General features: G+C 57.3%; 1 protein-coding gene across 1 annotated transcript; it reads right to left on the bottom strand.

The window, feature by feature from the left end:
* Positions 1-12,137, bottom strand: Vasp (vasodilator-stimulated phosphoprotein). The gene is made up of 13 exons (XM_013509549.1): positions 11,791-12,137; positions 5,375-5,546; positions 5,121-5,286; positions 3,846-3,930; positions 3,173-3,228; positions 2,819-3,060; positions 2,608-2,708; positions 2,086-2,137; positions 1,890-1,923; positions 1,499-1,544; positions 1,261-1,348; positions 509-566; positions 1-415 (listed from the first exon to the last, which is right to left on the bottom strand). Exons 1-13 carry the CDS (start codon positions 11,793-11,795, stop codon positions 378-380), a joined length of 1,143 nt encoding a protein of 380 aa, XP_013365003.1. The 5' UTR covers positions 11,796-12,137; the 3' UTR covers positions 1-377.
* Between the last annotated feature and the right edge of the window lie 1,843 nt (positions 12,138-13,980).

The following is a 13,980-nucleotide window of genomic DNA, read 5'->3' as shown; positions in this document are numbered from 1 at the left end:
AAAAAAACAAAAAAATCGAAGGCATAAGTGTTAAAGTGAATCTCGAACACGGGAATGTGAAATTCCCTCCTTCCTTCCCCCTTACTGTGGGGTTCATTGGTACATCCCCAGCAGAGGAACCAGCCCCAAGGGGACGGCAGAGGTGAAGGACCAAAGGGAGCAAAGGTGGGGGCCTCCCCAGCCAATCAGCAGCCAGTATGGGTGTGGGCATGGTGCCAGGGAAGCCACACCCCCTTGGAATTTTCCAAGTGGGATGGGGAGGGGGGAAGATGCATTCCTGTGTAGTCTTCAGCCAATTCCGTATCAAGTTGAGGCAGGGAAGCAGGGCGACAGGCGCGGGGTGTGCCGAAAGAAGTGGGTCTTTTGCATCCCGGGGGTCAGGGCGAACCCCGCTTCCTCAGTTCCTGGACAAAGGCTGGAAGGAAACAAGAGGCAGAGGTCAGGGTTCTTTCTCAGGGACATGACACCTCCAAGACAAGGAAGTCCAAACCAAACCGAACCACCATACCTTCAATTATCTCCTCCTTGACTTTCTGCAGTTCCTTCCTCACCTCTTCCAGAAGCTCCTGAAAATAATTACCCGTCAAGGGAGACCTGGACTTGTTGAAACAAACTTCCCCTTTCTTATTTTACTGCTGAGCTAGGGAGGAAGGAATCCAGGGCGTCTCCCGTGCTAGGCAAAGGTTCTATCACTGGGCCACATCCCCAGCCCCCCAACTTTATTATTATTACTATTATTTGCCTCAGCCTCCCGAGTGCTGAGATTACAGGCATGCGCCACCACACCCGGCCCTCTTTAGGCCTGAACAGTCAGAGGGAACCAGGTTCAAGACCCACCCCACCCCCACCCCGACATGGCTGCCAAGGTCAAGGAATGACGTGCTGTAGGAGAACTCTCGGTCTTTGCAGCCAGAAGGAAAGTACTGGAGAACATCCAGTACCAAGCAAGGCGAATACATTCCGGTGTCCTGCCAACTCCGAAGGGTGACGGATGGCTGGAGCCACCGGGCCGAGCCTTCTGGGTACCCAGCAGCAGGGAGCGTGCTGACGGAGCCTCCGTCTGCCTCGGTACTGGAAATGGGGGTGTGTGTCTGCGTCTGGACCCGCCCTGACCCCTTCATCTCTCTGACTGGAAAACTAGGTTTTCAAGGCCTTCTCTAGAGCCACAGGGCACACCGGTGGCAGACTCCAGACCAGCTCTCCTCTCTCCTCGTGCCCTTCCCAGCTCCCGGCCTCGCCCCTGCCGTCCCCGCAAGCTACCTGCTTCACGCTGTCCAGGTCTGACTCACTGGCAGAGCCGGGCGTGGAGTGGGCCTCGGAAGCTGCCATGGAAGACATCGACTTCATCCTGCAAGGGCCGGTGTGGTTTGGAACACAAATGAAGTTAGAGAGACTTTCTTCACCTGCCTTCCATTCTAGGGGTCACACTGTGTTCCTCCCTGTAACCTGGGCAAATTCAAGTATTTTGAGGGGTGGAGCCCCAACACTGATGGCCCACCTTGGCAAGGTTGTGCTGTTCTTCTCCCAGGGTCTCCGCACAGGTTCTGGGGAACAGGTGACAAATTGGAAAGATGAGGGACAGAAATTGCTCCAAATCAACCCCTTTCCCCAAGCTTCAACAGCCCCTGTTCAAAGAACCATTGCAGAGCTGGACATGATAGTGCATGCCTGTAATCCCAGCACTCAGGAGGCTGAGGCAGGAGGGCTGCCTCAAGTTCAAGGCCTGCTTGAGCTACTCAACTACATAGCGAGACCCTGTCAAAACAAAACCCATTTCAGGAGACTACAATCTCCAGCACTATCTTCACTATCTTCTAAGAGGGTATTCTGTTAAGTGCAAACAGGGCATCCTGGGATATGTAGTTTCTGTTATGAGACTGGGCTCTTACCACTCTGGGCTGGGACTCTGGCCTCTGGCTCCTCCTGCTGGTGGGAAATAAAACTGTCATGCGCCGGCCCTGCCACCTCTCCGACCACTTCCTCTTCAGGAGCAAAACTAGCCCAGCCCTACATGCTTGCTCCCCAATACCCCTTCCCTGAGGGTACAGCCTAAGGTGTACAGCGCAGGAGCAGCCCCAAACTTACACTGGCAGATTCATCCTTGGGGGGTTTCTCTCCAACTTGTGTGGCTTTCCTTCTGCAGGGGAAACGCAAGGACAGATGTGACCATCCCTGCTTCAGCCACTTGACACTTCCCTTCCCACTGGCCTAGAAATAGGCACGCCAGGGTGCAGAGTTCTGGAACTCATGCAGGCTAAGGAAAGTCTAGTTTCAGAAGTGAGAGAATCGCTCTTCTAGAATGAGAGTGGGGAGTCTACCACTCTCATGAGGTCACAGGGGCTCTGCTGTAGCATGTGGGGATTCCAGGAATCAGAATTTCCCGGGTGCTGGGGAAGGGTCAACTGAGGTTCTAGAACTCAGGGTGCTGGCACACTGTATAGACTGCCAGCCACTCCAAGACTGCAGCCTCCAGCATCACACCCCAAACCTGGCTTTCAAGGAGAACTTTCACCCCAAGAAAGCAACAAAACAGGAATTAGGGCCCTCCCCCAACGCCGCCCAACGAAACTGCAGACGCCAAGCTGCAGGCGCAGGGCTCGGGCTCACCTCCGGGCCAGCATGGCGTTCATCTCCTCCATGAGCCCCCCGCCTGTGCTTCGGGTGCTCTCAGCTTTGGGAACCAAAGGCCCCCCTGAGGCCTCCTCTTGCTGGAGAAATTGAAAAGGAGAGAGTAGGGGAGGGTGACCTCCTGTGACATCCCTAGGTGACTGCCGTTGTCACCTCTGGGCCCCATTCACCAGCCACTCCAGCCCCTCACCTTGCTGACTTTCCTGAGTTTGGCTCCAGCGATTGCTGCGGCCAGGCCAGGGGCCCCAGCACCCCCACCACTGGGACCCTGTGCTGTAGGCAGAGGGGGCGCAGGGGGCGGGCCTCCCCCTGCTCCATGACCTGCAGCTGGGAGCCCTGAGGGGGGCAGCCCTGGAGGTGGGGGGGGACCTGGAGGAGGAGGAGGTCCCGGAGGCGGGGGCGGCCCCCCAGCTGGGGGAGCAGGAGGGCCTCCTGAAACAAGAGCAGAAGACGGGGTGCTGAGAGAGAAGCCGCATTCTTCACTGCCTGGCGCCCACCCCTTCCTGCAGAGAGGCCCCCATCTACGGGGTCACTGGGGAGTCACCTGCACTGGAGACCCGGCGCTCGCGCTCCATGTGCTCTGGCTGGCTGGGCTGCTGCCTGTGGGGGTGACAGTGGCCTCAGTCAGGCCCCGGCGTGCCGGCCTTCCTTCCTGAGGTGCCCGGGGAGGAGGTGCAGGGGACAGGGCTGGCGGGGATAGCGAGTGACCAGGACATAAGCACCCTTGTCACTCAGCTGTCAAGAATCTTAGACAAACAACTTTCAAGCAGATTCCAGTGCCTGGGAATCTGAGGGACCTGGCTTTGGGGGCCTGCAGATTCGACAAGCTGGGTGTGAGGAGTTTCTTGCACTCTGGGGGTGGAAGGGTCTGAGAGCTGTTTGCTTCTAGTCACTTCTGAGAGCTGGGAGCGAGAGCATTGTAAAATGAAGCTCATGAAATGGAAACAAAGCTTTGTAACTCAGGAGGGGAAGAGGGGGTGAAGGGAAGGGAGGGGTTCAGGGAGAGGAGAGGCAGCAAGATCTATCCCACCCATCCCGCACAGGTGCGCTCCCTGGGATGCATGTGACCATCATGTATCTACATCGTACCAATAAGCTGAATCTTTAAAAAGTGTAAAAAACTGGAAGCTGGGCGGATTGTGAACACCAGGAGGCAGGCAGGGGCTTGTGAAATTCTGGCAGGGAGCCAGGTCCCCCCACCCAGGGACCGGCCCTACCTTTTCTGTTGCTCCAGCTCCTCCGGGCAGGGTCCGTTCTGGGCTGACCAGGCAGACGGTGTGGGAGGCCCAGGAGGGGGCCCTCCTAGAAGGGGAGAGGAGAGGGCGGTGAGTCAATCCCAGCCCTCAGCGCTTTTCCCTCAGGCCACCCGAATCCTGCTCACTTCCTAAGCTGCCACGAGGCAGGCACCCGTCCCAACTATGCAGGTTGGGTTCCGCTGGAAGAAGCCAGGACTCAGGCGGACCCTGCAGGCAGGCCATGTGGACCCTGCCTGAGGACCCAGAAAGGCCAAGGGCCTCTTCCTCTTCCTCTCCCGCCCCAAGCTGCTGGCCCACTCAAGCTTTCCGTGGCCGCCAGGTGAGTGGGCTCCTTCCCCCAACACCTGTGACATGGGGGGATTTTTGTTCAGCAGCAGGCCCAGAGCCCAGATGCCGCCCATCACCAAAAGCCCTCTCTAGGGACCAAAGCCTTCGCATCACCAGAGGGCCTGCTAGAAGTTCACTCTTGTTGGGTGTGGGGTGCACACCTACAATCCCAGCGCTTGGGAGGCTGAGGCAGGAAAATGACCAAGAGTGCAAGGTCAACCTAGGCTACACAGTGAGTTCAAGACCAGCCTGAACTACATACATGAGACCGTGTCTCAAATAAGCCAGCATCATGGTCACGAGGGGAAAGGGACAGGGAACCTTGTGTGGCTAGCTCTATCTACTCCTCCATCTGGGAGGTGGGCACGGGGAGGGTGTACTGTCCCCTTAGGAACTGTGTATTTTATGCATGGGGACAGAGAAGTCACCAAATTCTCTTCAGAATTTTCCATAACAGGAATGAATCACGTGGGGTTTTTTGATGGTGGTGTTGAGGATTGAGCCTACAACTATATCCACAGCCCTTTATTTTTGTTTTTTGAGCTGTGGTCTCACTATGTAGTTCAGGCTAGCTTTGGACTCTCTATGTAGGTAAGGCTGGCCTCAGAACTCAGGGTAATCCTCCTGCCTTAGCCTCCCAAGTGCTAGGATTGCAGGCATGTGCCACCCATGCCCGGCAGCCTCTTTTCTTTTTTAATTTTAAATTTCAAAACAGGGGTTCATTAAGTTGCTAAGTTACCCAAGCTGGGCTCAAACTTGCCATTTTCCTGCCTCAGCCTCCCAAAGCAGTGAGATTATAGGCATGTGCCCCAATGCTTGAGGTCTAGACTGGGAAACCAGTAGCCTGAGACCACACAATACTGTTTCAGGGTCCCCTCTGCCCACCCGCCCACCGCCTCACTGTCTGACCTTCCAAGGCTTCTAGGGCACTGGCCATGCCGGCAGCGAACTGCGTCGCATCCTCCTTGCTGCTGAAGTTGAGGCCCCAGACCTGGCGGGCGTCGCGCCACTGATGGAAGTTGGGGGTGGCCTGGTTATACTTGACACCCCGGACAATGGCACAGTTGATGACCACCTGGCAGGAAGGGGAAAGGCGGGTGAGGGCTGTGGGCACGGGGCAGGGGCTCCACCTGCAGGAAGCGAGGGGACGGAGGGAGCAGCACCTGCTGGTCAGGGTGCATCTTTCGGCCCACGACCCGGAAGGAGTTGGCTGTGGGGTTGTGGTAGATCTGCACGCGGCTGAAGGCCTGGGGACCCGTGCCGGCTGGGACCCATCGCTTGTTGCTGTCATCATAAAGCATCACAGTGGCCCGGCTGGAACAGATGACCACCTCACTGCAGGGAGAGAGAGAAGGGAAAAGTTTCACATCCCCTTCTGGAACAGGAGGAAGAGTGAGACAGAGACAGAGGTGGGGACGAGAGAGAGGAGAGAGCTTCTCCAAGACAGCAATGAGGACAGACAGACAAGGGGGCCAGGGACAGCTCAGCAGAGAGACCCAGCTGGGGTGTGAGGCAGATGGAAAAGTGACACAGGGCAGGGCAGGAAGAGGAAAAACAGACAGGAGAGACAGGTGAGGGTGGAAGGGGGGAACAGACTGACCGGGACAGACACAGAGACAGAAGGAAATAAAGACAGACACAGGCAGATGGAGAAAGACAAGTGGAAGATAGACCAGCAGGTGAGGGCTTTGGGGTAGAAGCTGAGCCCCAAGCAGCCCGAGGGACCAGAGTCCCCTGACGGCCACCCCAGCATCCTGGACACCCCCAACAGGAAGCTCAGGTTCAGGGTGGAGCAGGGTGAAGTCTGCTTCAAGTGCAGGACCCATCGCAGACCCCCGCTCTCCCCCCAGTGCGTCCTGCTGGCCACAGCCACTGGTCAGACACCCCAGGCCTTGGGCCAGCAGCAGCTGGGGACGACCCAGCAACGGCCTGGACAGCCCCGGACCGACAGCCTTGGTGCTGCCATCCTGGGACCTGGCACTACTGTCCCATACAGCCCTCTGGGAGGCAGACAGTGCCGACTCCAGGCTAGGAGCTCCGTCAGGGGAACCCCTGGAGAGCCTGGAAGGCAGTGGGTCAGGCAGCAGCACTTCTTGGAGAGGGCAGCAGCTGCCTCAGGCTTTGGGGTCAGCTCAGAGCTGGACTCTGACATCACAGACCTGGGTTCAAATCCCCGCCGACCCACTTCCACCATGTGACCCAGGCCTGTGAGCCTCATGTTCCAACTCGTCTTCCCTGCCTGCAACCTGGGGGAATGGTGGTCCCCACCCTCAAGGAAGTGGGTGGGAGTAAATGAACCTAGGCCCTTAGAGAGCTTGGCACAGCGCCTGGCACGTACTGAACACTCAGTCACAGCAGCCTAAGCAGGTACGGTCAGGTCAGGCGGGGACAGCCATGTCCCACAGGACTCCTCCCCACTCCTTCAGGAGGTTCATCCCCCTCCCCCAGTGAGGGAACTGGGCCCCCAGAGGGGAAGTGACTTGGCCAAGGTCACACCAGACAGGGGAAGTTCGGAAGCACTGGTCTCTGTCCTGCCCCACCCCTCCAGGCTTTTCCTGAAAAGAAGAAGTTGGGGTCAGAGGTTTCCGGGGAGAGAAATTACACTTGAGTGGCCCTGTCCCCATTGCGCTGAGAGAGTTGGGGCAGGGAAAGCCCCTCCGAAAGCCCAGCTGTGAGTGCCAGTGCCCCCCAGGACTGAGCATGCCCCCCACGTTTATGTGGTTGTGGCATCTGGTCCTCCTCAGCCCTTCCAGCTGGGCAGGGACCCTGACCCCTTTCCTGGGGTCACTCCCTGTTCGCACTGCAGCCCTTCAGGAACGGCCCTTTTTGAGGCTCCTTTTCCAAGTGGGGATGGCAACAGAGGTCCAGAGATGCCGAGAGATCTGGCCACAGTCACACAGCAGCTGGGTGGCAGAGGGGGGACTCGAATCCAGGCCACCTGGCTCCTAAGTCCACAGTCCTTACCCCAGGGACAGTGTGGGCCCTACTCAAACACCAGGCGCCATTTCCAGACAAGTGCAGCCTCAGGGGCTGTTTCTGAGGCCTGCACCCTGGCAGGCAGGGCTGGGACCTCGCCCACACCTGCTGCCCACACCCAGACTCTGGACAGGAGCCCAGGGCTGTCACTGCCCGACCCGGCTGCACTTTGTCCTCCCAGGTGGCCCTGCCCTGCACCGGCCCTGGGCTGCTGAGTGACTGGCTGCTCCTGCCCTTGTCCAGGTCTTAATGCCCCCTTCACAGCTGAAGGGACCTGAGAAAACACAAGGTGGGTGGTGTCTCCCCTTTGCTCAGAAGCTCCTGGGTCCTGCAGAGCAGAAGCGAGTCCTCCCCATCAAGCCTGGGTTCTCAGCTTCTTAGATCTCTGCTTTGAGGACGTCACCTCTTCCAGGAATCCCTCCCTCACTACCTGTCTGGGAAAGCTCCGGGCCTCTCTTCCCTGATCTCTCCCTGCCTGACAATCTCTATCTGTCTTCCCCACCATAAGTCAGGCCCACAGGAAAGGTTTTGTCCCTTTTGTTCATTGCTGTGTCCCCACAACCTAGAACAGTGCCCAGTCTTTAGCAGGTGCTCAATGGTTTGTTGCTTTTTTTGTTTTTTTTTTTTGGCCTTTTTAAGACAGGGTCCCACTGTGCAGTTCAGGCTGGCCTTGAGCTCACTTTGTAGCCCAGGCTGGTCTCAAACTCACAACGATCCTCTTGCCTCAGCCTCCCGAGTACTGGGATTACAGGCGTGCGCCACTACGCCCAGCTCAATGGCTGTTTAATAAACATCTACAAAACGCACAAACTTGATGACAGCTGACACTGACAGGGCTGCATGGGCCCCAGACACTGCTCCAATTTCCACTGTGCGCAGCTCTCCGGCCTCCCGGGGTGGAGGCCGATGCTTGCCCTCATGACCGACGTAGGAACACGGGCAGAATGGTAAAGACGCTTGCCACAGGTCACACAGCAAGTAAGCAGAGAGACTTAGATTTGAACCCAAGTCCGCCCAAGCTCTAACCTCATTTAAAGATTAGAAAACAGCTAAGCTGAAATTGTTAAAGGCAACGTACAAAGTAGTATGGCTCAGAGGTTTGAAGAAAAAAAAGGTGGGGAGGATATAAATAAATGTGTGGGCCCCACAGTGCACCCAGAGGTTTCTCAGGAGACTAACTGCGGCGGCCCCTGAGGACACAAGCGGGGGCCTGGGATGGGAGGAAGCAGACATTTCACATCCTTTCCTCTTTTCAACTGTTTCATTATTCATCTTTTTCATTTTCTTGTTTATCGTGGGCTGGAATTATCTGTAAAAACCTAACTCACTACTGAAATTCAAAAAATAGAAACTCTGAACTAGGCAAAAGCTGGAACATGTGGAATATCCCACAGCCAGGAAGCGTGTGTGGCAGTGAGATAGGTTCCTGTGGTCTCAGCGGCCCCACCCCCACCCAATACCCTAGCCCGCCAGGGACCCCCCTCTCCAGCGAGTCACCTCCTTGCTGTGTGTGCGGCTTCACCTCTCTCGGCCTCAGTTTCCATCCCTGAAAATGAAGCCTCACTGGGTTTGCTGTGAGGATGCAAAGTGGTTGTGGATACAAAGCCCTGAACTCAGGAGCGGGAAGCTGGCATCTATTCCACACGTGAGACTGTGCCTCAAAGCAGGAGAGGGGAAGCTGCCCAGCACTGGGTGAGCCAAGCACCGCAACTCCAAGTGGCATAAACCACCCAAGTCTTGCCTTCCTTCCACTGAGCACACCAAGACTTAGCCTGTAACCTCCTTACACCATCAAACTTGTCACATACACACCCACACCCACCCAAACACCTCTCTGCACTATAAATCTTTAAAGCAACTAGTCTAGGGTCTGTGGGGTGTGTGTGGTTTCCCTGTAGCCTCTCCTTTCAGGTGGGCCTCAGTTTCCCATAACTGAACAAGAAATCAAAAAGCTGGACCGAGGATGTAGCTCAGAGGCATAAGCACTTGCCTGGCAAGCTTGAAGTCATGAGTTTGATTCCTGGTACCAAAAAAAAAAAAAAAGAATCAAAAAGTTCTAGCTTGGGTTTCTCTTTACCCAAGTTACCTCAAGTTTCCCCTCCTCCCCCAGTAAAATCACATTACTTGTACTAAAAAAAAAAAAGAAAAAGAAAAACCTTAAGGTTTTCTTTCTCTTCACTAGCATAATAGTTGGAGCTAGTCCCCGGTTCAAAGTCAAGCTTGGCCACTTCCAATTGGCTTAACTTCTCTGTGCCTCAGTTTCCTCATTTGTAACAGTATGGAGCAAGACTGTAGTAGCCCGGATTGTAGAAGTGCTGTGGGGACAGGACATCCAGAAAACTAGCACAGTGTATGGGACAAAGTAGGCAAAGTAGATCTCTGACTACATCACCTTACCTTTTTTTGAGGAAAAGATAAGAACAGGAATTTGTACTACTACTGTAAGAAGAAAGAAAAGAACCCAAATTCTTCCCAATCTTTTCTGCCGGAGTTTCTCTGACCCCTGCCCCACTTCCCTGTCTTCCCAGAAGCCTAGCTCCCGGACACGGCAGACACTCAACAAATATTTGTCAAACTGGGAGAAAAAGAATTATATCTTGTAATTTTCCATCTAACATCCTCTCTTCCAACTGCCCCCAGGACTGTCCCAGCCAAACCAGCCAGGAACAGCCAATCCCAGCTTCTTTCCTCCTCTAGCATTGCCTAGGAATTTCTTAGAGATCTGCCCCAGGCCTTCCTCTCTTTGAGCCTCAGTTTCCCCAGCTAGGAATAGGTCCAGGGACCATTTTAAATCTCAGCTATCCTTGGAAAAGGGTCCCCAGCTCAGAAACTTCCGCGTGACCATCGCGAAGAGCGAGCCCTCAGGAGGTGGGAGTAACCCTCCACTGTGGGTTCCCCACCCCGCGGAGGTGGAGGCTTGGTCTGACCAAAAGAGGGGGCCCAGGGGAGCACCAAGCCACTGGCTGGGGGTGGGGGCGGGGGGCCGGTCCAGACACTGCTCCTGCCCTTTTACGGTCTCGTCTCGCAGGGAGTGAGGCAGCACTAACTCGGACATCCGCCATCCGCCTTCCACCCGGCTTGGGACCGGAAACGGGAGGGGGCGGGGAGGGCCTCGGGGGCGGTGGGAGAGGAGTCCCCAGGAAGAGGGTGAAGGAGGAGGACCAGACTCCAGCAAACGGTCCTTGCTCCGGGGACTGGGACGTCGCTCTCCTGGGGAAAGGGTAGGCAGTTAAGTCTTAAGGGTGCCTGCCGGGTCCCCTAGCTTAGGATCTTCCAACAATGTGTTTCACACCAGAACCTCCCCATTCCTAAAAAGGAATGTCACCCTGATGTCAAAGGGCAGGAGTGTGGGGAATGTAGGGGGAAGTAGAGGGTGTGAGCACCAGGGGGTTAATCCAGCGGTCCCCAGGGGCCTCCCCCTCAGGCCAGGGGCTTGGGGGCAGGAAGTCCCAGAGAGAGTGGAGGAAGGGAGATAGTATTGTCAGGCTCTGGACGCAAGGGAGCGATTATGGGGGTCCAGGGGGGGAAGACTGGGGATAGCAGTCCACCCAGCACTGGCCTTGCCCCCAGGTAAGCCCAGGGGACCCGGCTAAAACAGAAATCCATGGGTCCCTTGGGCGCCTCACCCCCAGGATTAAATTCCTGGGAAGACAGCAGGAACTGTCTGGTGAGCCTGGGTCCCGGGGGAGAAAGCAATGACCTTGAAGCTCTCCAGTGCCCCCTCCTCCAACCCCACAGCTCCGGAAGGCTGGGGGGGGCACGGGAGGAGGGGGCGCTGCGGGGAAAGCAGCCGGGCCGCCGAGCTCCTGGCCCGCCCCCCACACCAGCTGTCTCGACAGGTGAGTCAGAAGACAAAGGCCCCCTCCCCCAGCTGCCGCGCCCCCTCCCTCCCCCGGCCGCCAGGTGGGGCAGAGGGGCCGCCCTCCTGGCCGGGGGCCTGGGAGCCGCCCTGGGCACTAGACGCTGCGCCGTCCTAGGCACGGCCTGGGCTGGGCAGACCCCGGGTGCGGAGCGAGAGGGGAGAAAAGTCCCAACCAAACCCCGGATCTGTGGGTCTGCCCACAACAACCTCAATCATTGGAGATCCGTGACCCCAAAATGCAGGTGACCAAGAAGTACCCTCTAAGTTACGGAGCGCAGTCCCACTTGGGGCGGCTTCCTAGGGCCACAGAAACAGGGGTCCCTGCCAGTCAGGGTCTGTGCCTGGGCACCTCTTTCAGGTCTCGGGGTCTCCCAAACCGCACCCCGCATCCCTTCGAGGACCTCGACTTGAGGTTTGGAGAAATCTGAGCCCTGCTTATATCGCAGCATCCCCGCGGGGGGATCATCTGCCAACTTGGACGTCCTCTGGAGAAAGTCTTCAAAATCCGGGAGTCCTCAGGGCGCCCCCAAACCCGAGAGCTCTCAGGAGCACTCACCGGCACCGCCCTGAGCCCCGCGAGTCACGGCAGGCGGTCAATCGCTGCGCGTCCGTCCGAGGGGATTTGCGCCCCGCGCCCCAAGCCGAGCCCACCCTCCAGCCCGGTCCCCAAATTCCAGCACGGAGCGAGGGGGGAGGGGGACAAAGGGGGGCGGGCAGGGTCCGCGGGCGGCGAGGGCTCACCTCATGGCGGCGGGCGGGCCCCCCCGGCGGTGCTCCCGGGGCGCCCCTGGCTCGCGGTTCAGGGGTGCGCGGCGGGCGGCGGGTCTGCTCAGTCTCCCCCAGGGTCCCGCCCCATAGAGTCCAGCTTCCTGGGGGAAACGTGGACTGGGCCGGGCGGGTCCTCGGGCGCCTCTTCCCTCCGGTAGTGTGCTGGGAGTGGGGTCCCTGCGACGGAAAGGGGGTGCAGCGTCCCCTCCGCGGCGCGCCCCCTCAGCCGGCGGCGGCTACAACGTTACTCTTACTACTGTACTTCTCGCTCCAAAATTCCACTCCCCGCACCCACAATGCCGCGCGCCTTAAAGCGGCCGCAGACGCCGCCAGCCGGGGGGGTGGGGTGGGGGCGCCGCCGGAGCGCGCTTAAAAGGGCAACGCGGAACCCTTGACTTCCGCAATTTCCCTCTTTCCTAACGTTATTGCATAGGTGAGCACTCCGGGCCTCACCCCCAAGTTGGAGGGCAAGTGTGGTGGAAAAGGGATGGTTCCTGGATCTCTTGCTCTCACTCAGTACAGGAATTCTTCCGGGGATCTCAGTGGGGCACAATTTCTCCCGTCCTGCTCTCCCCACTGACTTCTCCATTTAGTAGTCTCAGTTTGGGGAGGCGAGAAAGGCCCTCCGGTTAAGCAAGGGCTTTCTTAAAATTTTCTCTCTTAAATGCTACGTTTGGACGCCCGTCCCACCCTACCACACAGGACTCGCTTCTCAATTTTCTGAGGGGTTACTAAGGGGTGAGCCCCCACCTCTGCACGGGAGGGGGCTGGCAGCCAGGGCCCCACCCCTTACTGCCCCTCACCCGCCCGCCCGCCGGGGAAGGTGAGGAGGAAGTGGGCCGAGGGGGCGCGGCCGGGAGCTGACTCACAGCCGCAGGGTCGGAGGTGGGGTAGGGGTGGGGCCGCGGACCGGCGGGGAAAGCGATGGTGGGGTGTGCTGCGCCTGCCGGGCTGGGGACGGGACAGCAGGTTCTTGTGTGGACAGAGCACCTGGCCCTCTCCCCATGCACGTCCCGTAGGACAGCAGGAGCATCCCAGCCACGGCGCGGGCACAGAGGCGAGGAGCCCCTTCCCCCACACGCCGGCTCCAGGTGGAGCCAGTGGACCCTTCAAGGCTTCCACCGCCTATCCTGCAGGCCCCGCCCCAAGTGACGTCACTGTTCGGACCACGCCCCGCAGGACGCTTCCTGGCCCCGGGTGAGGCGTTTTATTTAGTTGTTTTCTTTTCTTTTTTGAGACAGGGTCTTGCTGTGTAGTCCAGGCTGGCCTCGAAGTCATGGCGATCCTCCTGCCTCAGCCTCTCAAATGCTGGGATTACAGGCGTGCATCGCCACACCTATCATGGGGAAAGTCTCTTGATCCTAGGAAATCATCAGTTCCAATTTGACTAATCGGTAAAGCAAGGCCTGGGGTAAGGAAATAAATCTGACCTAGAATCTAGCCCATGACCCTCTTGCCTGAGCTCCAGAACCCCTAAACCCAATATGTGAGTGTAACGTAGTTCTTAGGGCCCAGGCTGACCAGGTGAATCAAGCTTCCCATCTTAAAAAACAAAAAAAAACCCCAAACTTCCCATCTTTCACCAAGCACAGCCCGAGGTCCCCACCACTCCCACCACCTTTACGGTGGACACCTCACCGTTCTGGGCCTCACGCTGACGTTATTTCTGCTCTAAAGAACTGGGAAATCCTCTGCCCTTCTCCATGCCGCTGTGGGAGACCTTGAGCCCCGATCCACCTAGGTTATAGTTTGTGTCTCCTGAGGCTTTGAGTTCTTTGGAGCCATGGTAGAATTTGACCCATTCTGGACCTCACCCAACCAAGCCAAGCCGAGGACAACAGCTCAAAAACATTTATCCAGCTGACAGAGAGCCCAGTTCTCTGTGACTGTGGCCAAGACCTTCTCCTCTCTTAGCTTTCCCATCTGTGAGATGGGATGGGCGGTATTTCTAGGTGCCACTTGCACTACAGCCGAAGTTTGCAAACATTCTGTAAAAGTCCAAACAGTAAATAACTGTAGGTGTGTTGGATATGGGTCTGTATCACATATACTTTTTGTGTTTTTTTTTTTTTTCTATGCTGGGATTGAATGTAGGGCTTTATACATATGTATAAAAATTTTCAGGGCTGGGGATTTAGCTCAGCGGCACAGCGCCTGCCTGGC

Source organism: Chinchilla lanigera, unplaced genomic scaffold, assembly GCF_000276665.1.
Source record: "Chinchilla lanigera isolate Chin_1 unplaced genomic scaffold, ChiLan1.0 scaffold00173, whole genome shotgun sequence".
Lineage (NCBI taxonomy): Eukaryota > Metazoa > Chordata > Mammalia > Rodentia > Chinchillidae > Chinchilla > Chinchilla lanigera.
This window is presented reverse-complemented; position numbering and strand designations above follow the sequence as displayed.

Coding starts and splice junctions, on each gene's coding strand:
- Vasp (XM_013509549.1), bottom strand. Junction 3,931..5,120: donor TGCCCTAGAAGCCTTGGAAG/GTCAGACAGTGA, acceptor CTCCCCTTCTAG/GAGGGCCCCCTCCTGGGCCT. Junction 2,709..2,818: donor AACTCAGGAAAGTCAGCAAG/GTGAGGGGCTGG, acceptor CAATTTCTCCAG/CAAGAGGAGGCCTCAGGGGG.